The sequence below is a fragment of the Pezoporus flaviventris genome, unplaced genomic scaffold (assembly GCF_033815535.1).
Source record: "Pezoporus flaviventris isolate CSIRO_AGI_PZ_B2104156 unplaced genomic scaffold, CSIRO_AGI_Pfla_v1 ptg000727l, whole genome shotgun sequence".
Classification (NCBI taxonomy): Eukaryota; Metazoa; Chordata; class Aves; order Psittaciformes; family Psittacidae; genus Pezoporus; species Pezoporus flaviventris.
This window is the reverse complement of record NW_026893272.1, coordinates 1-24,467: the sequence shown is the minus strand read 5'-3', so window position 1 is coordinate 24,467 and position 24,467 is coordinate 1. Positions and strand designations below refer to the sequence as shown.

At 57.9% G+C, this 24,467-nt stretch overlaps 1 protein-coding gene across 1 annotated transcript in view; it reads left to right on the top strand.

Annotated features, from left to right (window-relative positions):
- The window catches only part of LOC133264261 (DENN domain-containing protein 4B-like), a gene marked incomplete at its 3' end in the record, with an annotated part of 29,643 nt that extends 6,934 nt beyond the window's left edge, over nt 1–22,709 (top strand). The window contains 19 exon segments of the mRNA XM_061444201.1: nt 2,918–3,087; nt 3,195–3,436; nt 4,625–4,691; nt 6,077–6,135; nt 7,098–7,242; nt 9,452–9,627; nt 12,659–12,759; nt 13,257–13,505; nt 16,113–16,258; nt 18,163–18,302; nt 18,386–18,509; nt 18,595–18,801; nt 18,882–18,921; nt 18,924–19,009; nt 19,112–19,260; nt 20,345–20,666; nt 20,669–20,794; nt 22,325–22,441; nt 22,534–22,709. Coding sequence (XP_061300185.1) covers nt 2,918–3,087; nt 3,195–3,436; nt 4,625–4,691; nt 6,077–6,135; nt 7,098–7,242; nt 9,452–9,627; nt 12,659–12,759; nt 13,257–13,505; nt 16,113–16,258; nt 18,163–18,302; nt 18,386–18,509; nt 18,595–18,801; nt 18,882–18,921; nt 18,924–19,009; nt 19,112–19,260; nt 20,345–20,666; nt 20,669–20,794; nt 22,325–22,441; nt 22,534–22,709 — 2,842 coding nt within the window.
- Nucleotides 22,710–24,467: the final 1,758 nt, after the last annotated feature.

Genomic DNA, 24,467 nt, shown 5'->3' with positions numbered 1-24,467 from the left:
CCTGTATCCCTGTGTGGGTACCAATGCAGGATGCTCATCCCTGTATCCATATGTGGGTACCAAGGAGCAGGATGCTCACCCCTGTGTGTGGGTACCAATGCAGGATGCTCATCCCTGTATCCATGTGTGGGTACCAATGCAGGATGCTCATCCCTGTATCCATGTGTGGGTACCAATGCAGGATGCTCATCCCTGTATCCCTGTGTGGGTACCAAGGAGCAGGGAGCTCGTCCCTGTATCCCTGTGTGGGTACCAATGCAGGATGCTCATCCCTGTATGTGGGTACCAATGCAGGATGCTCATCCCTGTATCCATATGTGGGTACCAAGGAGCAGGATGCTCACCCCTGTGTGTGGGTACCAATGCAGGATGCTCATCCCTGTATCCATGTGTGGGTACCAATGCAGGATGCTCATCCCTGTATCCATGTGTGGGTACCAATGCAGGATGCTCATCCCTGTATCCCTGTGTGGGTACCAAGGAGCAGGGAGCTCGTCCCTGTATCCCTGTGTGGGTACCAATGCAGGATGCTCATCCCTGTATGTGGGTACCAATGCAGGATGCTCATCCCTGTATCCATATGTGGGTACCAAGGAGCAGGATGCTCACCCCTGTATATGGGTACCAATGCAGGATGCTCATCCCTGTATCCCTGTGTGGGTGCCAATGCAGGATGCTCATCCCTGTATGTGGGTACCAATGCAGGATGCTCATCCCTGTATCCCTGTGTGGGTACCAGTGCAGGATGCTCATCCCTGTATCCATATGTGGGTACCGAGGGGCAGGGAGCTCATCCCTGTATCCCTGTGTGGGTGCCAATGCAGGATGCTCATCCCTGTATCCCTGTGTGGGTACCAATGCAGGATGCTCATCCCTGTATCCCTGTGTGGGTACCAGTGCAGGATGCTCATCCCTGTATCCCTGTGTGGGTACCAATGCAGGATGCTCATCCCTGTATCCATATGTGGGTACCAAGGAGCAGGATGCTCACCCCTGTATATGGGTACCAATGCAGGATGCTCATCCCTGTATCCATGTGTGGGTACCAATGCAGGATGCTCATCCCTGTATCCCTGTGTGGGTACCAAGGAGCAGGGAGCTCGTCCCTGTATCCCTGTGTGGGTACCAATGCAGGATGCTCATCCCTGTATGTGGGTACCAATGCAGGATGCTCACCCCTGTGTGTGGGTACCAGTGCAGGATGCTCATCCCTGTATCCATATGTGGGTACCAATGCAGGATGCTCATCCCTGTATGTGGGTACCAATGCAGGATGCTCATCCCTGTATCCCTGTATGTGGGTACCAATGCAGGATGCTCATCCCTGTATGTGGGTACCAATGCAGGATGCTCATCCCTGTATCCCTGTATGTGGGTACCAATGCAGGATGCTCATCCCTGTATCCATGTGTGGGTACCAATGCAGGATGCTCATCCCTGTATCCATGTGTGGGTACCAATGCAGGATGCTCATCCCTGTATCCCTGTGTGGGTACCAATGCAGGATGCTCATCCCTGTATCCCTGTGTGGGTACCAGTGCAGGATGCTCATCCCTGTATGTGGGTACCAATGGAGGATGCTCATCCCTGTATCCCTGTGTGGGTACCAGTGCAGGATGCTCATCCCTGTATCCCTGTGTGGGTGCCAATGCAGGATGCTCATCCCTGTATCCCTGTGTGGGTACCAATGCAGGATGCTCATCCCTGTATCCCTGTGTGGGTACCAATGCAGGATGCTCATCCCTGTATGTGGGTACCAATGCAGGATGCTCATCCCTGTATGTGGGTACCAATGCAGGATGCTCATCCCTGTATCCCTGTGTGTGGGTACCAATGCAGGATGCTCATCCCTGTATGTGGGTACCAATGCAGGATGCTCATCCCTGTATCCCTGTATGTGGGTACCAATGCAGGATGCTCATCCCTGTGTGTGGGTACCAATGCAGGATGCTCATCCCTGCATGTGGGTACCAATGCAGGATGCTCATCCCTGTGTGTGGGTACCAGTGCAGGATGCTCATCCCTGCATGTGGGTACCAATGCAGGATGCTCATCCCTGTGTGTGGGTACCAGTGCAGGATGCTCACCCCTGTATGTGGGTACCAATGCAGGATGCTCACCCCTGTATCCATATGTGGGTACCAGTGCAGGATGCTCATCCCTGTATCTGTATGTGGGTACCAATGCAGGATGCTCATCCCTGTATGTGGGTACCAATGCAGGATGCTCATCCCTGTATCCCTGTATGTGGGTACCAATGCAGGATGCTCATCCCTGTATCCCTGTATGTGGGTACCAATGCAGGATGCTCATCCCTGTGTGTGGGTACCAGTGCAGGATGCTCATCCCTGCATGTGGGTACCAATGCAGGATGCTCATCCCTGTGTGTGGGTACCAGTGCAGGATGCTCACCCCTGTATGTGGGTACCAATGCAGGATGCTCACCCCTGTGTGTGGGTACCAATGCAGGATGCTCACCCCTGTATCCATATGTGGGTACCAGTGCAGGATGCTCATCCCTGTATCTGTATGTGGGTACCAATGCAGGATGCTCATCCCTGTATGTGGGTACCAATGCAGGATGCTCATCCCTGTATGTGGGTACCAATGCAGGATGCTCATCCCTGTATCCCTGTGTGTGGGTACCAATGCAGGATGCTCATCCCTGTATGTGGGTACCAATGCAGGATGCTCATCCCTGTATCCCTGTATGTGGGTACCAATGCAGGATGCTCATCCCTGTGTGTGGGTACCAATGCAGGATGCTCATCCCTGCATGTGGGTACCAATGCAGGATGCTCATCCCTGTGTGTGGGTACCAGTGCAGGATGCTCACCCCTGTATGTGGGTACCAGTGCAGGATGCTCATCCCTGCATCCCTGATGCTCATGAGCCCCTCTCCCCCCTCTCCCCCCAGCCCTGCTCAGCCGTTATCCCGCTCAGGACACCTCCTCCTTCCCTCTGCCGGCCTCGGTGCCCATCTTCTGCCTGCCCATGGGGGCCACCATCGAGAGCTGGCCCACGGGCACCCCATACCCGCTGCCCCTCTTCTCCCCCTTCGTCCTCACCGGCGCCTCCGGAGACAAGGCAAGGCCTGGCTTTTGGGCTGGGGATGCTATGGGTCAAGTGGGGTTGAGGTCCGCCCCACTTTCCCTTCCCCGCTGTGACCCCCATCCCGCCTTCCCCCCCCATAGATCTATGGGGCCGCCATCCAGTTCCACGAGGCCTTCCCTGCCGAGCGGCTCTCGGAGCGCCAGAGCCTGCGCCTGGGCCTCGTGAGCGTTGTGGACCGGCGGCCGGTGCCGGGGCGCGCGCCCCACGCCCGCAAGAGCCTCTGCGTGCTGTCCCGCTGGCCCTGCTTCCGCGTCTTCCGCCAGTTCCTGCTCTTCCTCTACCGCTACTCCGTGTCCGGGCCCCACGTCCTGCCCCTCGAGACGTCAGTGGCAACGGGATGGGGGCAGCGGGGGCGGTGGGGTGGGGTGGGATGCAGTGGGATGGGGATGCAATGGGTTGGGATGCAGTGGGATGCAGTGGGGTGCAGTGGGATGCAGTGGGATGGGGATGCAATGGGTTGGGATGCAGTGGGATGGGGATGCAATGGGTTAGGATGCAGTGGGATGCAGTGGGATGGGGATGCAATGGGTTAGGATGCAGTGGGATGCAGTGGGATGCAGTGGGATGGGGATGCAATGGGGTGGGATGCAGTGGGATGGGGATGCAATGGGTTAGGATGCAGTGGGATGCAGTGGGATGCAGTGGGATGGGGATGCAATGGGTTGGGATGCAGTGGGATGGGGATGCAATGGGTTAGGATGCAGTGGGGTGCAGTGGGGTGCAGTGGGATGGGGATACGATGGGATGGGATGCAGTAGGATGCAGTGGGATGGGGATGCAATGGGTTGGGATGCAGTGGGATGCAATGGGGTGGCATGCAGTGGGATGCAGTGGGATGGGGATGCGATGGGATGGGATGCAGTGGGATGCAATGGGATTCAATGGGATGCAGTGGGGTGGGAGGCAGTGGGATGCAGTGGGATGGGGATGTGGTGGGATGGGATGCGGTGGGATGCAGTGGGATGGGGATGCGATGGGTTGGGATGCAGTGGGATGCAATGGGGTGGGATGCAGTGGGATGCAATGGGATGCAGTGAGATGCAGTGAGATGGGGATGTGATGGGTTGGAATGCAATGAGATGCAGTGGGATGGGATGGGATGCAGTGGGATGTAGTGGGGTGCAGTAGGATGCAGTAGGGATGGGACAGGATGCAGTGGGATGCAATGGGATGGGGTGGGATGCAGTGGGATGGGATGGGATGCAGTGGGGTGCAATGGGATGCAATGGGATACAATGGGATGCAGTGGGATGGGATGCAATAGAGATACAATGGGATGCAGTTTGGTGCAGTGGGGTGCAGTGGGGATGGGACAAGATGCAGTGGGATGCAATGGGATGGGGTGGGATGCAGTGCGATGGGATGGGGTGAGATGCAATGGGATGCAGTGCGATGGGATGGGGTGAGATGCAATGGGATGCAGTGTGATGTGATGGGATGCAGTGGGGTGCAGTGGGATGGGGCAGGGGCCGCGGGTTCCCCCCCACACCGATGCTGCCTCCGTCCCCAGGCACATCTCCCACTTCATGCACAACGTCCCCTTCCCGTCGCCGCAGCGCCCGCGCATCCTGGTGCAGGTGAGGGGGAGCCGCCCCATAGCTCTGTGAGCCCCCCATAGCTCTGTGAGCCCCCCATAGCTCTGTGAGCCGCCCCATAGCCCTGTGAGCCCCCCATAGCTCTGTGAGCCCCCCCATAGCCCTGTGAGCCCCCCATAGCCCTGTGAGCCGCCCCATAGCCCTGTGAGCCCCCCATAGCCCTGTGAGCCCCCCATAGCCCTGTGCTCCCCATAGCCCTGTGAGCCCCCCATAGCTCTGTGAGCCCCCCATAGCTCTGTGAGCCCCCCATAGCCCTGTGAGCCCCCCATAGCTCTGTGAGCCCCCATAGCTCTGTGAGCCCCCCATAGCTCTGTGAGCCCCCCATAGCCCTGTGAGCCCCCCCATAGCTCTGTGAGCCCCCCATAGCCCTGTGAGCCCCCCCATAGCCCTGTGAGCCCCCCATAGCCCTGTGAGCCCCCATAGCCCTGTGAGCCCCCCATAGCCCTGTGAGCCCCCATAGCCCTGTGAGCCCCCCATAGCCCTGTGAGCCCCCATAGCCCTGTGAGCCCCCCATAGCCCTGTGAGCCCCCCATAGCCCTGTGAGCCCCCCATAGCTCTGTGAGCCCCCCATAGCCCTGTGAGCCCCCCATAGCTCTGTGAGCCCCCCATAGCCCTGTGAGCCCCCCATAGCTCTGTGTGTACCCCATATGTGTTTGTCCCCCTATATATGTGTGTTCCCCTATAGATGTGTCCCCCCTATATATGTGTGTTCCCCTATAGATGTGTCCCCCCTATATATGTGTGTTCCCCTATAGATGTGTCCCCCTATATGTGTGTTCCCCCCATATATGTGTGTCCCCCTATAGATGTGTGCCCCCCATATATGAGTGTGCCCCCTATAGATGTGTGCCCCCTATATACGTGTGTCCCCCTATATATGTGTGTTTTCCCTATATATGTGTGTGCCCCATGTATGTGTGTGCCCCCCATATATGTGTGTCCCCCTATAGATGTGTGCCCCATATATGTGTGTCCCCCCTATAGATGTATGCCCCCCATATGTGTTCCCCCCATATATGTGTCCCCCTATATATGTGTGTGCCCCATATATGTGTGTCCCCCCTATAGATGTATGCCCCCCATATATGTGTTCCCCCCATATATGTGTCCCCCCATAGATGTGTGCCCCCCATATATGTGTCCCCCTATATATGTGTGTGCCCCCTATAGATGTGTGTGTCCCTCCTATAGATGTGTCCCCCCTATAGATGTGTGCCCCCTATAGATGTGTGCCCCCTACATATGTGTGTCCCCCCATATATGTGTCTGCCCCATAGATGTGTGTCCCCCCCCACGTGTGTGTCCTGTCTATCTCTATTTGTGTCCCCCCTTATTTATGCCCCCTTTACCCCCCATATCCCCCCCAGATGTCCCCCTATGACAGCGTCCTGCTCTGCCGCCCCGTTGCCTCCCCATTGCCGCTCAGGTAGGGGCCGAAGGGGACCCGGATTTGGGGGGCTGGGACCGGGCCGGATGCGCGCGAGGGATGCTCTGAGCACCGCATCCCTGCCCCACATCCCTGCCCCACATCCCTGCCCCGCATCCCTGCCCCACATCCCTGCCCCACATCCCTGCCCCGCATCCCTGCCCCACATCCCTGCCCCGCATCCCTGCCCCACATCCCTGCCCCGCATCCCTGCCCCACGCCTCTGCCCCGCATCCCTGCCCCACATCCCTGCCCCACATCCCTGCCCCACATCCCTGCCCCGCATCCCTGCCCCACATCCCTGCCCCGCATCCCTGCCCCACATCCCTGCCCCACATCCCTGCCCCACGCCTCTGCCCCGCATCCCTGCACCGCATCCCTGCCCCACATCCCTGCCCCACGTCCCTGCCCCACATCCCTGCCCCACGCCTCTGCCCCACATCCCTGCCCCACGTCCCTGCCCCACATCCCTGCCCCACGCCTCTGCCCCGCATCCCTGCCCCACATCCCTGCCCCACGTCCCTGCCCCACGCCTCTGCCCCACATCCCTGCCCCACATCCCTGCCCCACGTTCCTGCCCCACGCCTCTGCCCCACGCCTCTGCCCCACACCCCTGCCCCACACCCCTGCCCCACGTCCCTGCCCCACATCCCTGCCCCACGCCTCTGCCCCGCATCCCTGCCCCACATCCCTGCCCCACATCCCTGCCCCACGTCCCTGCCCCACATCCCTGCCCCATGCCTCTGCCCCGCATCCCTGCCCCACATCCCTGCCCCACATCCCTGCCCCACGCCTCTGCCCCATGCCTCTGCCCCACGCCTCTGCCCCACTCCTCTGCCCCACATCTCTGCCCCACACCTCTGCCCCACACCTCTGCCCCATGCCTCTGCCCCACACCCCTGCCCCACCCCCCTGCCCCACCCCCCCGCCCCACTCCTCAGCCCCACACCTCTGCCCCCCAGCGGCGCCAGCTTCCTGAGCTTGCTGCGCGCCGTGGGGCCGGGCACGGCCGTGGCGCTGCTCGTGGCCGTGCTCACGGAGCACAAAGTGCTCCTGCACTCGCTGCGCCCTGATGTGCTCACGGGCGTGGGGGAGGCCCTGGTGGCGGTGAGAGGGGGCACGGCCCCATAGGGGACATGGGGGGAGAGGGGGGGAATGGGGGGCACCGGCCCCATAGGGGAACATGGGGGGAATGGGGCTGGGGCAGTGGGGGGCACTGGTCCCATAGGGGACATGGGGGGAATGGGGCTGGGGAAATGGGGGAAATGGGTTGGAAATGGGTTGGAAATGGGTTGGAAATGGGTTGGAAACGGGTTGGAAATGGGTTTGGAAATGGGTTGGAAATGGGTTGGAAACGGGTTGGAAATGGGGGAAATGGGTTGGAAACGGGTTGGAAATGGGTTGGAAACGGGTTGGAAATGGGAGAAATGGGTTGGAAATGGGGGAAATGGGTTGGAAACGGGTTGGAAATGGGTTGGAAACGGGTTGGAAATGGGAGAAATGGGTTGGAAATGGGGGAAATGGGTTGGAAACGGGTTGGAAATGGGAGAAATGGGTTGGAAATGGGTTGGAAATGGGTTGGAAACGGGTTGGAAATGGGTTGGAAATGGGTTGGAAACGGGTTGGAAACGGGTTGGAAATGGGGGAAATGGGTTGGAAACGGGTTGGAAATGGGTTGGAAACGGGTTGGAAATGGGAGAAATGGGTTGGAAATGGGTTGGAAACGGGTTGGAAATGGGTTGGAAATGGGTTGGAAATGGGTTGGAAATGGGTTGGAAATGGGGGAAACGGGTTGGAAATGGGTTGGAAATGGGTTGGAAATGGGTTGGAAATGGGGGAAATGGGTTGGAAATGGGGGAAATGAGTTGGAAATGGATTGGAAATGGGTTGGAAATGGGTTGGAAATGGGTTGGAAATGGGTTGGAAATGGGGGAAATGGGTTGGAAATGGGGGAAATGGGTTGGAAATGGGTTGGAAATGGGTTGGAAATGGGGGAAATGGGTTGGAAATGGGGGAAATGGGTTGGAAATGGGTTGGAAATGGGTTGGAAATGGGTTGGAAATGGGGGAAAGGGGTTGGAAATGGGTTGGAAATGGGGGAAATGAGTTGGAAATGGGTTGGAAATGGGGGAAATGAGTTGGAAATGGGTTGGAAATGGGTTGGAAATGGGGGAAACGGGTTGGAAATGGGTTGGAAATGGGGGAAATGAGTTGGAAATGGGTTGGAAATGGGTTGGAAATGGGTTGGAAATGGGGGAAACGGGTTGGAAATGGGTTGGAAATGGGTTGGAAATGGGGGAAATGGGTTGGAAACGGGTTGGAAACGGGTTGGAAACGGGTTGGAAATGGGTTGGAAACTGGTTGGAAATGGGTTGGAAACGGGTTGGAAATGGGTTGGAAATGGGTGGGAAATGGGTGGGAAATGGGTTGGAAATGGGGGAAACGGGTTGGAAATGGGTTGGAAATGGGTTGGAAATGGGGGAAATGGGTTGGAAATGGGTTGGAAATGGAGGAAATGGGTTGGAAATGGGTTGGAAATGGGTTGGAAATGGGAGAAATGGGTTGGAAATGGGTTGGAAATGGGTTGGAAATGGGAGAAATGGGTTGGAAATGGGTTGGAAACGGGTTGGAAATGGGAGAAATAGGTTGGAAATGGGTTGGAAACGGGTTGGAAACGGGTTGGAAATGGGAGAAATGGGTTGGAAATGGGAGAAATGGGTTGGAAATGGGTTGGAAACGGGTTGGAAATGGGTTGGAAATGGGAGAAATGGGTTGGAAATGGGTTGGAAATGGGGGAAATGGGTTGGAAATGGGTTGGAAATGGGGGAAATGGGTTGGAAATGGGTTGGAAACGGGTTGGAAATGGGTTGGAAATGGGTTGGAAATGGGTTGGAAATGGGGGAAATGGGTTGGAAACTGGTTGGAAATGGGTTGGAAATGGGGGAAATGGGTTGGAAATGGGTTGGAAATGGGTTGGAAATGGAGGAAATGGGTTGGAAATGGGTTGGAAATGGGTTGGAAATGGGTTGGAAATGGAGGAAATGGGTTGGAAATGGGTTGGAAATGGGGGAAACGGGTTGGAAATGGGGGAAATGGGTTGGAAATGGGTTGGAAATGGGTTGGAAATGGGGGAAATGGGTTGGAAATGGAGGAAATGGGTTGGAAATGGGTTGGAAATGAGTTGGAAATGGGTGGAAATGGGTTGGAAATGGGTTGGGGGTGGTCCCAGGCTGTTGGCCGGGGCTGGCCGAGGCCGCAGTGGGGCTGGCGGAGCCCTGCTCACGGCTGCCCCCCTCCACCCCCACCCTGCCCCCCAGATGATCTTCCCCCTGCGCTGGCAGTGCCCCTACATCCCCCTGTGCCCGCTGGCGCTGGCCGACGTGCTCAGCGCCCCCGTGCCCTTCATCGTGGGGCTCCACTCCAGCTACTTCGACCTCCACCAGCCCCCCCGGGACGTGGTCTGCGTGGACCTGGACACCAACACCGTGTCCCAGTGAGGGCCCTGCCCCACAGCGCGGGGGGGAGGATGGATGATGGATGATGGATGATGATGGATGGATGGATGGATGGATGATGGATGATAGATGGATGATGGATGGATGGATGATGGATGATGGATGGATGGATGGATGATGGATGGATGGATGGATGGATGATGGATGGATGGATGATGGATGGAGGTGGATGGATGGAGGGATGATGGATGATGATGGATGATGGATGGATGATGGATGGATGGATGATGGATGGATGGATGGATGGATGATGGATGATGGATGGATGATGGATGGATGGATGATGGATGATGGATGGATGATGGATGGATGATGGATGGATGATGGATGATGATGGATGGATGATGGATGATGGATGGATAATGATGGATGATGGATGGATGAGGATGATGGATGATGGATGATGGATGGATGGATGATGGATGATGGATGGATGGATGGATGATGGATGGATGATGGATGGATGGATGATGGATGATGGATGGATGATGGATGGATGGATGATGGATGGATGATGATGGATAATGGATGGATGGATGATGGATGATAGATGGATGATGGATGGATGGATGATGGATGATAGATGGATGGATGGATGGATGGATGGATGGATGGATGGATAATGGTGGATGGATGGATGGATGGATGATGATGGATAGGATGGGATGGATGATGGATGATGGATGGATGGGATGGATGGATGGATGATGGATGGATGGATGGATGGATGGATGATGGATGAATGATGATGGATGATGGATGGATGATGGATGGATGGATGATGGATGATGGATGGATGGATGATGGATGATGGATGATGGATGATGGATGGATGGATGATGGATGGATGGATGATGGATGGATGATGATGGATAATGGATGATGGATGATGGATGGATGATGGATGGATGGATGATGGATGATGGATGATGGATGGATGGATGATGGATGGATGGATGATGGATGGATGATGATGGATAATGGATGATGGATGATGGATGGATGATGGATGGATGGATGATGGATGATGGATGGATGATGGATGATGGATGGATGATGGATGGATGATGGATGATGGATGGATGGATGATGGATGATGGATGGATGGATGGATGATGGATGGATGATGGATGGATGGATGATGGATGGATGATGATGGATGGATGATGGATGGATGATGGATGATAAATGGATGATGGATGGATGGATGATGGATGGATGATGATGGATAATGGATGATGGATGGATGATGGATGGATGATGGATGGATGGATGATGGATGATGGATGGATGGATGATGGATGATGGATGGATGGATGATGGATGATGATGGATGATGGATGGATGATGGATGATGGATGGATGATGGATGATGGATGGATGGATGGATGGATGGATGATGGATGGATGATGGATGGATGGATGATGGATGATGGATGGATGGATGATGGATGATGGATGGATGGATGATGGATGATGATGGATGATGGATGGATGATGGATGATGGATGGATGATGGATGATGGATGGATGGATGGATGGATGGATGATGGATGGATGATGGATGATGATGGATGATGGATGGATGATGGATGATGGATGGATGATGGATGATGGATGGATGATGGATGGATGGATGATGGATGATGGATGGATGATGGATGGATGATGGATGGATGATGGATGATGATGGATGGATGATGGATGATGGATGGATAATGATGGATGATGGATGGATAATGATGGATGATGGATAATGGATGATGGATGGATGATGATGGATGATGGATGGATAATGATGGATGATGGATGGATGGATGGATAATGGATGATGGATGGATGATGGATAATGGATGATGGATGGATGATGATGGATGATGGATGATGGATGGATAATGATGGATGATGGATGATGGATGGATAATGATGGATGATGATGGATGATGGATGATGGATGGATGATGATGGATGATGGATGGATGATGGATGGATAATGATGGATGATGGATGATGGATGGATAATGATGGATGATGATGGATGATGGATGATGGATGGATGATGATGGATGGATGGATGGATGATGGATGGATGGATGATGGATGATGGATGGATGATGATGGATGATGATGGATGATGATGGATGGATGATGGATGGATGGATGGATAATGGATGGATAATGATGGATGATGGATGAATGATGGATGGATGATGGATGGATGATGATGGATGATGATGGATGATGATGGATGATGATGGATGGATGATGGATGATGATGGATGATGATGGATGATGATGGATGATGATGGATGGATGATGGATGATGATGGATGATGGATGGATAATGATGGATGATGGATGGATGATGGATGATGGATGGATGATGGATGGATGATGGATGATGATGGATGATGGATGATGGATGGATAATGATGGATGATGGATGGATGATGGATGGATGGATGGATGATGGATGGATGGATGGATGATGGATGATGGATGATGGATGATGATGGATGATGGATGATGGATGATGGATGATGGATGGATAATGATGGATGATGATGGATGATGGATGATGGATGGATGATGGATGATGGATGATGATGAATGATGATGGATGATGATGGATGATGATGGATGATGGATGGATAATGATGGATGATGATGGATGATGGATGGATGATGGATGGATGATGGATGGATGGATGATGGATGATGATGAATGATGATGGATGATGATGGATGATGATGGATGATGGATGAATGATGGATGGATGATGGATGGATGGATGATGGATGATGATGGATGATGATGGATGATGATGGATGATGATGGATGGATGATGGATGATGATGGATGATGGATGGATAATGATGGATGATGATGGATGATGGATGATGGATGGATGATGGATGATGGATGATGATGGATGATGGATGATGGATGGATAATGATGGATGGGGGCCGGGATGCGCATCCCCCCATCCCCCCCTGTATCCCTGCAGGAGCGAGGAGCGTAAGCTGCTTCCCCCGCGGGCGCTGCCCCGCCGGCCCTGCAAGGTGCTCTTGGCCACGCTGCAGAACGTGGCCCAGCAGCTGCAGGACTGTGAGTGAGGGGTGCATGGGGACCCCCAGAACCCCTTTGTGCCCCCATAACCACTTTATCCCCCCCATAACCCCTTTTCCCCCCCCGTAACCCCATAACCCCTTTATCCCCCCATAACCCTAATCCCTTTATCCCCCCATAACCCCTTTACCCCCCCATAACCCCTTTGTACCCCATAACCCCTTTGTATCCCATAACCCCTTTGTACCCCATAACCCCTTTATCCCCCATAACCCCTTTATCCCCCATAACCCCTTTGTACCCCATAACCCCTTTATCCCCCCATAACCCCTTTATCCCCCAATAACCCCTTTATCCCCCAATAACCCCTTTATCCCCCATAACCCCTTTACCCCCCCATAACCCCTTTGTACCCCATAACCCCTTTGTACCCCATAACCCCTTTATCCCCCATAACCCCTTTGTACCCCATAACCCCTTTATCCCCCCATAACCCCTTGGTTCCCCCCTTGTGTCCCCCCCCCCCCCCCCCGCAGCGTTCCCGCAGCCGGACGAGGAGGCGGCGCTTGGGCTGGAGCCGAGCGAGGCGGAGGCGGGGCCGGGGGCGGGGCCTGGCGGGGGGGCGGAGCCTGCCCCGAGCCGGCCGCAGCTGGAGCTGCGCGCGCAGGGCGCGTTCCTGCGCTTCATGGCGTGCGCGCTGCGCGGGTACCGCCCCTTCCTGCGGCCCGTGCGGCCCGGGGCGGGGGAGGGGAGCAGCGACACACAGAGCCTGTTCGAGCTGCACGGTGAGGGGGAGGGGCACAGCACCTGTGGGGGAGGGGCACAGCACCTGTGGGGGAGGGGCACAGCATCACCTATGGGGGAGGGGCCACAGCATCACCTATGGGGGAGGGGCCACAGCATCACCTATGGGGGAGGGGAGACACAACAGCATCTGTGGGGGAGGGGGGGGAGAGACAACATCTATGGGGGAGGGGGGGATAACATCTGTGGGGGGGAGGGGGGAGACCTGTGGGAGGTGGGTAGAAACCACCTGGGGAGGGGGAGGGGAGACATCACCTGTGGGGGGTGGGGGAGAGACACCACCTGTGGGGGGTGCCATAGGGAAGGGGTGGGTTGAAAACCCCCTATGAGTGGGGGAAGCACCCCCCATAGCCACGATTCCATAGGGACATGGGGTGGGGACAGGTTACCCCCCCTATAGCCACGATTCCATAGGGACATGGGATGGGGTGGGGATGGGTCAACCCGCCCATAACCATGATTCCATAGGGACAGGGGGTGGGATGGGGATGGGGTGGGGATGGGATCACCCCCCTATAGCCACGATTCCATAGGGACACGGGGTGCGATGGGTCTGGGATCACCCCCCCTATAGCCACGATTCCATAGGGACATGGGATGCGATGGGGATGGGATGGGGATGGGATCACCCCCCTATAGCCACGATTCCATAGGGACATGGGATGCGATGGGGATGGGATGGGTCTGGGATCACCCCCCTATAGCCACGATTCCATAGGGACACGGGGTGCGATGGGTCTGGGATCACCCCCCCTATAGCCACGATTCCATAGGGACACGGGATGGGGACAGGTTAACCCCCCTATAGCCGCAATTCCATAGGGACATGGGATGGGGACAGGTTACCAGGGATGGGGACAGGTTACCCCCCTATAGCCATGATTCCATAGGGACACGGGGTGGGATGGGGATGGGATCACCCCCCTATAACCACGATTCCATAGGGACATGGGATGCGATGGGGATGGGATGGGGATGGGTCAATTCCCCCATAGCCATGATTCCATAGGGAAATGGGGTGGGATGGGGATGGGATTACCCCCCTATAACCACGATTCCATAGGGACATGGGATGCGATGGGGATGGGATGGGGCTGGGATCACCCCCCTATAGCCACAATTCCACAGGGACACGGGATGGGATGGGATGGGGATCACCCCCCTATAACCACGATTCCATAGGGACACAGGATGCAATGGGGATGGGATGGGGATGGGATCACCCCCCTATAACCACGATTCCATAGGGACATGGGATGGGATGGGGATGGGATCACCCCCCTATAGCCACGATTCCATAGGGACACGGGATGGGATGGGGATGGGATCACCCCCCCATAGCCACGATTCCATAGGGACATGGGGTGGGGACAGGTTAACCCCCCTATAGCCACGATTCCATAGGGACACGGGATGGGATGGGGATGGGATCACCCCCATATAGCCACGATTCCATAGGGACATGGGATGCGATGGGGATGGGATGGGTCTGGGATCACCCCCCCTATAGCCACGATTCCATAGGGACACGGGATGGGGACAGGTTAACCCCCCTATAGCCGCAATTCCATAGGGACATGGGATGGGGACAGGTTACCCCCCCTATAGCCATGATTCCATAGGGACACGGGGTGGGATGGGGATGGGATCACCCCCCTATAACCACGATTCCATAGGGACATGGGATGCGATGGGGATGGGTCAATTCCCCCATAGCCATGATTCCATAGGGAAATGGGGGTGGGATGGGGATGGGATTACCCCCCTATAACCACGATTCCATAGGGACATGGGATGCGATGGGGATGGGATGGGGCTGGGATCACCCCCCTATAGCCACAATTCCACAGGGACACGGGATGGGATGGGGCTGGGATCACCCCCCTATAACCACGATTCCATAGGGACATGGGATGCGATGGGGATGGGGTGGGGATGGGATCACCCCTATAACCACAATTCCATAGGGACACGGGATGCGATGGGGATGGGATGGGGATGGGATCACCCCCCTATACCCACGATTCCATAGGGACACAGGATGCAATGGGGATGGGATGGGGATGGGATCACCTCTATAACACGATTCCATAGGGACATGGGATGCGATGGGGATGGGGTGGGGATGGGATCACCCCTATAACCACAATTCCATAGGGACACGGGATGCAATGGGGATGGGATCACCCCTATAACCACAATTCCATAGGGACACAGGATGCGATGGGGATGGGATGGGGATGGGATCACCCCCCTATAACCACGATTCCATAGGGACACGGGATGCGATGGGGATGGGATGGGGATGGGATCACCCCCCTATAACCACGATTCCATAGGGACACAGGATGCAATGGGGATGGGATGGGGATGGGATCACCCCTATAACCACAATTCCATAGGGACACGGGATGCAATGGGGATGGGATCACCCCCTATAACCACAATTCCATAGGGCCACGACACGGGATGAACGCAGTTTGGGGCACTTCCATCTCCCATTGGTTCCCCCAACCCCCCCCCCCATCCCCCCCAAACCCCCCCCATCGCCCCCCAACCCCCCACCCCACGGCCTCCTCGTGCCGCAGGGTTCCTGCGCTCGCGGGACCGGGGGGAGCAGCGTTTCTACGCGCAGCTCCTGCGCACGCAGCTCTTCGCGCAGTTCATCGAGGACCGCTCCTTCGGCGCCGACCGCGAGCCCGGCCTCGACTTCTTCGACTCCTGCGTGGACAAAGTGGGGCGGCAGCGACCCCCAGCGCAGACCCATTGATACCTCCAGCCCCATTGACAGCCCCATTGCCATTGACAGCCCCAGCCCCATTGATACCTCCAGCCCCATTGACAGCCCAGCCCCATTGACACCTCCATTGCCATTGACACCTCCATTGCCATTGACACCCCCATTGCCATTGACGCCTCCATTGCCATTGACACCCCCATTGCCATTGACACCCCCATTGCCATTGACACCCCCATTGCCATTGACACCTCCAGCCCCATTGACACCTCCAGCCCCATTGACACCTCCATTGCCATTGACAGCCCCAGCCCCATTGACACCCCCATTGCCATTGACACCTCCAGCCCCATTGACACCTCCAGCCCCATTGACACCTCCATTGCCATTGACAGCCCAGCCCCATTGACAGCCCCAGCCCCATTGATACCTCCAGCCCCATTGACAGCCCCATTGCCATTGACAGCCCCAGCCCCATTGACAGCCCAGCCCCATTGACACCTCCAGCCCCATTGACACCTCCATTGCCATTGACAGCCCCAGCCCCATTGACAGCCCCAGCCCCATTGACACCTCCAGCCCCATTGACACCTCCAGCCCCATTGACACCTCCATTGCCATTGACAGCCCAGCCCCATTGACAGCCCAGCCCCATTGACACCTCCAGCCCCATTGACACCTCCATTGCCATTGACAGCCCCAGCCCCATTGACACCCCCATTGCCATTGACAGCCCAGCCCCATTGACAGCCCAGCCCCATTGACAGCCCAGCCCCATTGACACCTCCAGCCCCATTGACACCTCCATTGCCATTGACAGCCCAGCCCCATTGACACCCCCATTGCCATTGACACCTCCAGCCCCATTGACACCTCCATTGCCATTGACAGCCCCAGCCCCATTGATACCTCCAGCCCCATTGACACCCCCATTGCCATTGACACCTCCAGCCCCATTGACACCTCCATTTGCCATTGACACCCCCATTGCCATTGACACCCCCATTGCCATTGACACCCCCAGCCCCATTGACAGCCCAGCCCCATTGACACCTCCATTGCCATTGACACCCCCATTGCCATTGACACCCCCATTGCCATTGACACCCCCATTGCCATTGACACCTCCAGCCCCATTGACACCTCCAGCCCCATTGACACCTCCATTGCCATTGACACCTCCAGCCCCATTGACACCCCCATTGCCATTGACACCTCCAGCCCCATTGACACCTCCATTGCCATTGACAGCCCCAGCCCCATTGATACCTCCAGCCCCATTGACACCCCCATTGCCATTGACACCTCCAGCCCCATTGACACCCTCCATCTCATGACACCTCCGTTGCCATTGACCCCCTCCATCCCCATTGACACCCCCGTCCCCGTTGACACTTCCATCCTCATTGACACCCCCATCTTCATTGACACTCTCAGCCCCATTGACCCCCCCATCCCCATTGACACCCCCATCTCCATTGACCCCCTCCATCCCCATTGACCCCCCCATCCCCATTGATCCCCCCATCCCCATTGACCCCCTCCATCCCCATTGATCCCCCCATCCCCATTGACCCCCTCCATCCCCATTGACCCCTCCATCCCCATTGACCCCTCCATCCCCATTGACCCCCCCATCCCCATTGACCCCCCTATCCCCATTGCCCCCCCCATCCCCATTGCCCCCTCCATCCCCATTGCCCCCCCCATCCCCATTGACCCCCCTATCCCCATTGCCCCCCCCATCCCCATTGACCCCCCCATCCCCATTGACCCCCTATCCCCATTGCCCCCCCCATCCCCATTGACCCCCCCATCCCCATTGCCCCCTCCATCCCCATTGACCCCCCTATCCCCATTGCCCCCCCCATCCCCATTGACCCCCGCATCTCCATCCCCAGGTACAGCCGGACCTAGAGAAGCCTGAGGACACCCCATTGCTGGAGCTGGACGATGCTCGGGGGGGGGAGCACACCGTCTTCATCACCCCCCCGGAGCAACCGGTGGCCCCCGACGGCTCCGAGCTGCCCGCCAAATACCAGTGAGCCCCCCACCTTTATCCCCATCATCTCCCCATTGCGCCCCCCACCTCACCCCATAACCCCCCCCCCCTTCACCCCATAGCTACGATGGCTTCCCCACGCTGCGCCCCGAGCTCCTGGAGCCCCCCCGGGACCCCTTGGTGGCTCAGCTGTGCCAGGCCCGGAGCAGTGCCCCCAGCAGCCCAGCCCCATGCCGCACCAAGCAGGTCAGTGGGGCCGGCGCGGGATGCAGGATGCTCATCATCACCCCCCCCCCCTTTCCCCATCACTGCCTCCTCTTCCTCCCCATAGGAGATGAAGGTGGCCCAGCGCGTGGCCCAGAAGTACTCCTCGGTCCCCGACATGTGGGGCCGGTGCCTGCTGGGGCACTGCTATGGGCTCTGGTTCCTTTACCTGCCCACCCACGTCCGCGCCGCGCCGGCCAAGCTGCCCGCGCTGCACTTGGCCTACGACGTCCTGCGCCGCATGGAGGCTCACCGAGTGGTGCTGCCCGATGAGGTGGGTGCTAAAGTGGGGGGGGGGTTGTGGGTGGTTAGGGGTCCCAGACCCCTTTAATGGGTGTCCTCCCCACCCCACAGGTGTGTTACCGCGTCCTGCTCCAGCTCTGCGGGCAGTACGGGAGCCCGTGCTCTCGGTGCGCGTGATGCTGGAGATGAAGCGCGCCGGCATCGTCCCCAACGCCGTCACCTACGGTTACTACAACAGGGTGATGGTGATGGGGGGTGGATGGGGATGAAGGGGGGGGTTGTAAGGGGGGGGGGTGTCCCGATGGGTGCTGATCCCTGTGGTCCCCCCCCACCCGGTGCAGGCGGTGCTGGAGAGCAAGTGGCCGTCGGGTACCCAGAGCGCGCGGCAGCGCTGGGCCAAGCTCCGCAACGTGGTGCTGGGGGCGGCGCGGTTCCGGCAGCCCCTGCGGCAGCGCCAGCGCCAAGGAGGCACCGGCATTGAGGGGGGTAGGTGATGGGGGGGGGAAGGGCCATGGACAGCCATTGACCCCCATTGACAGTCATTGACCCCCATTGACAGTCATTGATCCCCATTGACAGCCATGGACTCCCATTGACCTTCATTGACTCCCAATGGCACCACATTGACAGCCATTGACCCCATTGACAGCCATTGACCCCCACTGACAGCCATTGATACCCATTGACCCCCATTGACAGCCGTTGATTCCCATTGACAGCCATTGACCCCATTGACAGCCGTTGACATCCATTGACTCCCATTGACAGCCATTGATACCCATTGACAGCCGTTGATTCCCATTGACAGCCATTGACCCCCATTGACAGCCATTGACCCCCATTGACAGCCATTGATACCCATTGACAGCCGTTGATTCCCATAGACAACCATTGACCCCCATTGACAGGCATTGACCCCTATTGACAACCATTGACCCCCATTGACAGGCATTGACCCCTATTGACAGCCATGGACTCCCATTGACACCCGTTGACTCTTATTGACTCCCAATGACACCACATTGACAGCCATTGACCCCTATTGACAGTCGTTGACTCCCAGTGACACCCCTTTGACAGTCATTGATCCCATTGACTCCCGTTGACCCTGATTGACCCCCATTGACCCTCATTGACCCCCGTTGACCCCATTGACTGCCATTGACCCTCATTGATGCCCGTGGACCCTCATCGACCCCACTGACACCCGTTGACGCCCATTGACTCCCATTGACCCTCATTGACCCCCATTGGCACTCATTAACCCCACTGACACTCACTGTCCCCATTGACAGTCACTGACCCATGTTGACCCCCATTGACTCCCCTTGACCCCCATTGACTCCCATTGACCCTCGATGACCCTATTGACCCCGTAGACCCCCATTGACCCCATAGACCCCCATTGTCTCCCACTGACCCTCATCGACCCTCGATGACCCTATTGACCCCATAGACCCCCATTGACCCCCATTGACTCCCATTGACCCCCATTGTCTCCCGCTGACTCTCATAGACCCTCGATGACCCCATAGACCCCCATAGACCCCCATTGACCCCCATTGACCCCACAGACCCCCATCGTCTGCCACTGACCCCATTGCCCCCCCCGCAGCCCCCCGGCCCCCCCTGCAGCGCCAAACCACGTGGGCCGGGCGCAGCCTCCAGGACCCCCCCCCGGCTCCGCGGCTGCAGAGGAGCGGCAGCGTCAGCGCCCCCGGCCCCCCCCGGCCCGAGGGCTCCCAAGGGGGGGTCCCGGGGCCGCCCCCCCCGCCCCCCGCTCCCCATGGGAGCCCCTCGGGTGCGGAGGAGGCCGGGGGGGGCCCGGGGGGGGCGGCGACGCCGCGCCGGGGGCTGGCGGCCAAGCTCCAGCAGCTCCTGTCCCCCGGGAAGAGGGGCCCGGCCCTCGCCCCCCCGGCCCCGGCCCCGAGCCCTGGGAGGGGGACGCCCCCCCAGCCCCACGGCGCAGCCCCATGGGGTCGTTGCTGAGGTCCCGGCAGCGCCCGGAGTCCACTGCATCCGAGGTACCCGTGGGGTGCGGCGTGGGGAGGGATGGATGGGGTGGGGTGGGATGGGGTGGGATGGGGATGGGATGGATGGGATGGGTGGGATGGGCTGGAATGGAATGGGATGCATGGAGTGGGATGGGATGGGCTGGAATGGGTGGGATGGGATGGGTGGGTGGGGATCAATGGGATGGGGATGGGGTGGGATGGGGTGGGGATGGGATGGATGGGATGGGGATGGGGTGGATGGGAGGGATGGGATAGGATGGGTGGGATGGGATGGATGGGATGTGGATGGGGTGGATGGGATGGATGGGATAGGATGGGTGGGATGGGATGGATGGGATGGGGTGGGGATGGGATGGATGGGATAGGATGGGTGGGATGGGATGGAATGGGATGGGTGGGTAGGAATCAATGGGATGGATGGGGTGGATGGGATAGGATGGGTGAGATGAGATGGAATGGGATAGGATGGGTGGGATGGAATGGGATGGGCTGGAATGGATGGGTGGGATGGGATGGGATGGGTGGGTAGGGATCAATGGGATGGATGGGGTGGGATGGATGGGATGGATGGGCAGGATGGGTGGGATGGGCTGGAATGGGATGGGCTGGAATGGATGGGATGGATGGATAGGGTAGGATGGGGTGGGATGGGATGGAGTGGGATGGGTGGGATAAAGCTCATTCAGATCCATGGGAAGGGGCAGTGTCCATAGGGCAGGTTGGTCCAAGCTGGCTTTGAGCACTGCCAGGGATGGGGCATCCAAACCTTCTCCATTCAACCCATCCCAGTGTCCCCCCACCCTCACAGGGAAGAACTTCCCTGTGTCCAGCCAAAATCCCCCCGTTCCAATTTGAACCCCTCACTCCTTGTCCTGTGCCTGAAGGAAGATCCCTCTGCAGCATCCCTGTATCCCTGAGCATCCCTGCATCCCTGATCATCCCTGTATCCCCGAGCACCCCTGTATCCCAGAGCATTCCTGTATCCTGGAGCATTTCTGTATCCCTGAGCATCCCCCTGAGCATCCCTGTATCCCGGAGCATTCCTGTATCCCTGAGCATCCCTGCATCCCTGAGCATCCCTGTATCCCCGAGCATCCCTGTATCCCCGAGCATCCCTGCATCTCCGAGCATCCCTGTATCCCCGAGCATCCCTGTATCCCCGAGCATGCCTTTATCACTGAGTACCCTGTATCCCTGAGCATCCCTGTATCCCAGAGCATCTCTGCATCCTCAAGCATCCCTGTATCCCCGAGCATCCCTGTATCCCTGAGCATCCCTGTATCCCAGAGCATCTCTGCATCTTCGAGCATCCCTGTATCCCCGAGCATCCCTGTATCCCTGATCATTCCTGTATCCCAGAGCATCCCTGTATCCCTGACCATCCCTGCATCCCCATCACCCCCTGGCAGCCGCTCTGACCTCCCTCCTCAGCTCCTCCCCAGCGCTCCCAGCCTCATTCCTATGGGACCTGCTCCCCCATCCCTATGGCTGCTCCCCGTGCCCCGTTCAGCTCCGTGCTCCCTGCCCTGTATCCCTCAGAGCTCCGCATCCCTGGGCAGCGACCTGGACCTCTCCGACACCTCCCTGGGAAGCTCCGGCGTTCCCAAAGCCTCCGATCCCCATGGGGCTCCGGAGGAGGAGCCCCCTGCTATGGAGGTGAGCACGGGGGGGGGGGGCGGTCCCATCCTGCCCCCTTCCTCCCCTCCCCTCCCTCCGCCCCATGGCTCTCTATGGGGCTGATGGGGCAGGTGCTGCTGTCGAGCTGCTCGCGGTGCCAGGCCTGTGGGGCGCTGGTCTACGACGAGGAGGTGATGGCCGGATGGAGCTCGGACGACTCCACGCTCACCAGCACCTGCCCCTTCTGCGCCCGCCCCTTCCTGCCCTTCCTCAGCATCGAGATCCGGCACTTCCAGCAGCCCCACGGGTACCCAGCGCCCGCAGCCCCAGCACCCCGCATCCATCCCGGTGTCCCCGCTGGTCCCAATCCCCCCCCATTGCATCCTTCATCCTCCGGAGGAAGCCCCTGGATCCACATCCCCCCCTTAGCATCCCCCATCCTTGTATCCTCTGGGAGCAGACCCCAGCATCCTGCATCCATCCCGGTGTCCCCGCTGGTCCCAATCCCCCCCCATTGCATCCTTCATCCTCCGGAGGAAGCCCCTGGATCCACATCCCCCCCTTAGCATCCCCCATCCTTGTATCCTCTGGGAGCAGACCCCAGCATCCCGCTTCCATCCCGGTGTCCCCGCTGGTCCCAAACCCCCCCTTTGCATCCTTCATCCTCCGGAGGAAGCCCCTGGATCCACATCCCCCCCTTAGCATCCCCCATCCTTGTATCCTCTGGGAGCAGACCCCAGCATCCCGCTTCCATCCCGGTGTCCCCGCTGGTCCCAATCCCCCCCCTTTGCATCCTTCATCCTCCGGAGGAAGCCCCTGGATCCACATCCCCCCCCTTAGCATCCCCCGTACTTCCATGCTCTGGGAGCAGACCCCAGCATCCCACATCCATCCCGGTGTCCCCGCTGGTCCCAAACCCACCCATTGCATCCTTCATCCTCCGGAGGAAGCCCCTATATCCACATCCCTCCTCTAGCATCCCCCGTACTTCCATGCTCTGGGAGCTGACCCCAGCATCCCGCATCCATCCCAGTGTTCCCAGTGTCCCACTAGACTCCCCCATCCTTGTATCCTCTGGGAGCAGACCCCAGCATCCCACATCCATCCCAGTGTTCCCAGTGTCCCACTAGACTCCCCATCCTTGTATCCTCTGGGAGCTGACCCCAGCATCCCGCATCCATCCCAATATCCCTCTTTGATTCCCACTGGATTCCCCCATCCTTGCATCCTCTGGGAGCAGACCCCAGCATCCCACATCCATCCCAGTATTCCCAGTGTCCCCAGTGTCTCCCTTGTGTCCCCAGCATCCCCCTTTGCTTCCCACTGGATCCCCACACCCTTCCATCATTAGGAAGCCCCCAGCATCCTGCATCCATCCCAGTATTCCCAGTGTCCCTAATGTCTCCCTTGTGTCCCCAACACCCCACATCCATCCCAGTATTCCCAGTGTCCCTAATGTCTCCCTTGTGTCCCCAACACCCCACATCCATCCCAGTATCCCCAGTGTCCCTAATGTCTCCCTTGTGTCCCCAACACCCCGCATCCATCCCAGTATTCCCAGTGTCCCTAATGTCTCCCTTGTGTCCCCAACACCCCACATCCATCCCAGTATTCCCAGTGTCCCTAATGTCTCCCTTGTGTCCCCAACACCCCACATCCATCCCAGTATCCCCAGTGTCCCTAATGTCTCCCTTGTGTCCCCAACACCCCACATCCATCCCAGTATTCCCAGTGTCCCTAATGTCTCCCTTGTGTCCCCAACATCCCACATCCATCCCAGTATTCCCAGTGTCCCTAATGTCTCCCTTGTGTCCCCAACATCCCACATCCATCCCAGTATCCCCAGTGTCCCTAATGTCTCCCTTGTATCCCCAACACCCCACATCCATCCCAGTATTCCCAGTGTCCCTAATGTCTCCCTTGTGTCCCCAGCATCCCGCATCCATCCCAATATCCCCAGTGTCCCTAATGTCTCCCTTGTGTCCCCAACACCCCACATCCATCCCAGTATCCCCAGTGTCCCTAATGTCTCCCTTGTGTCCCCAGCATCCCGCATCCATCCCAA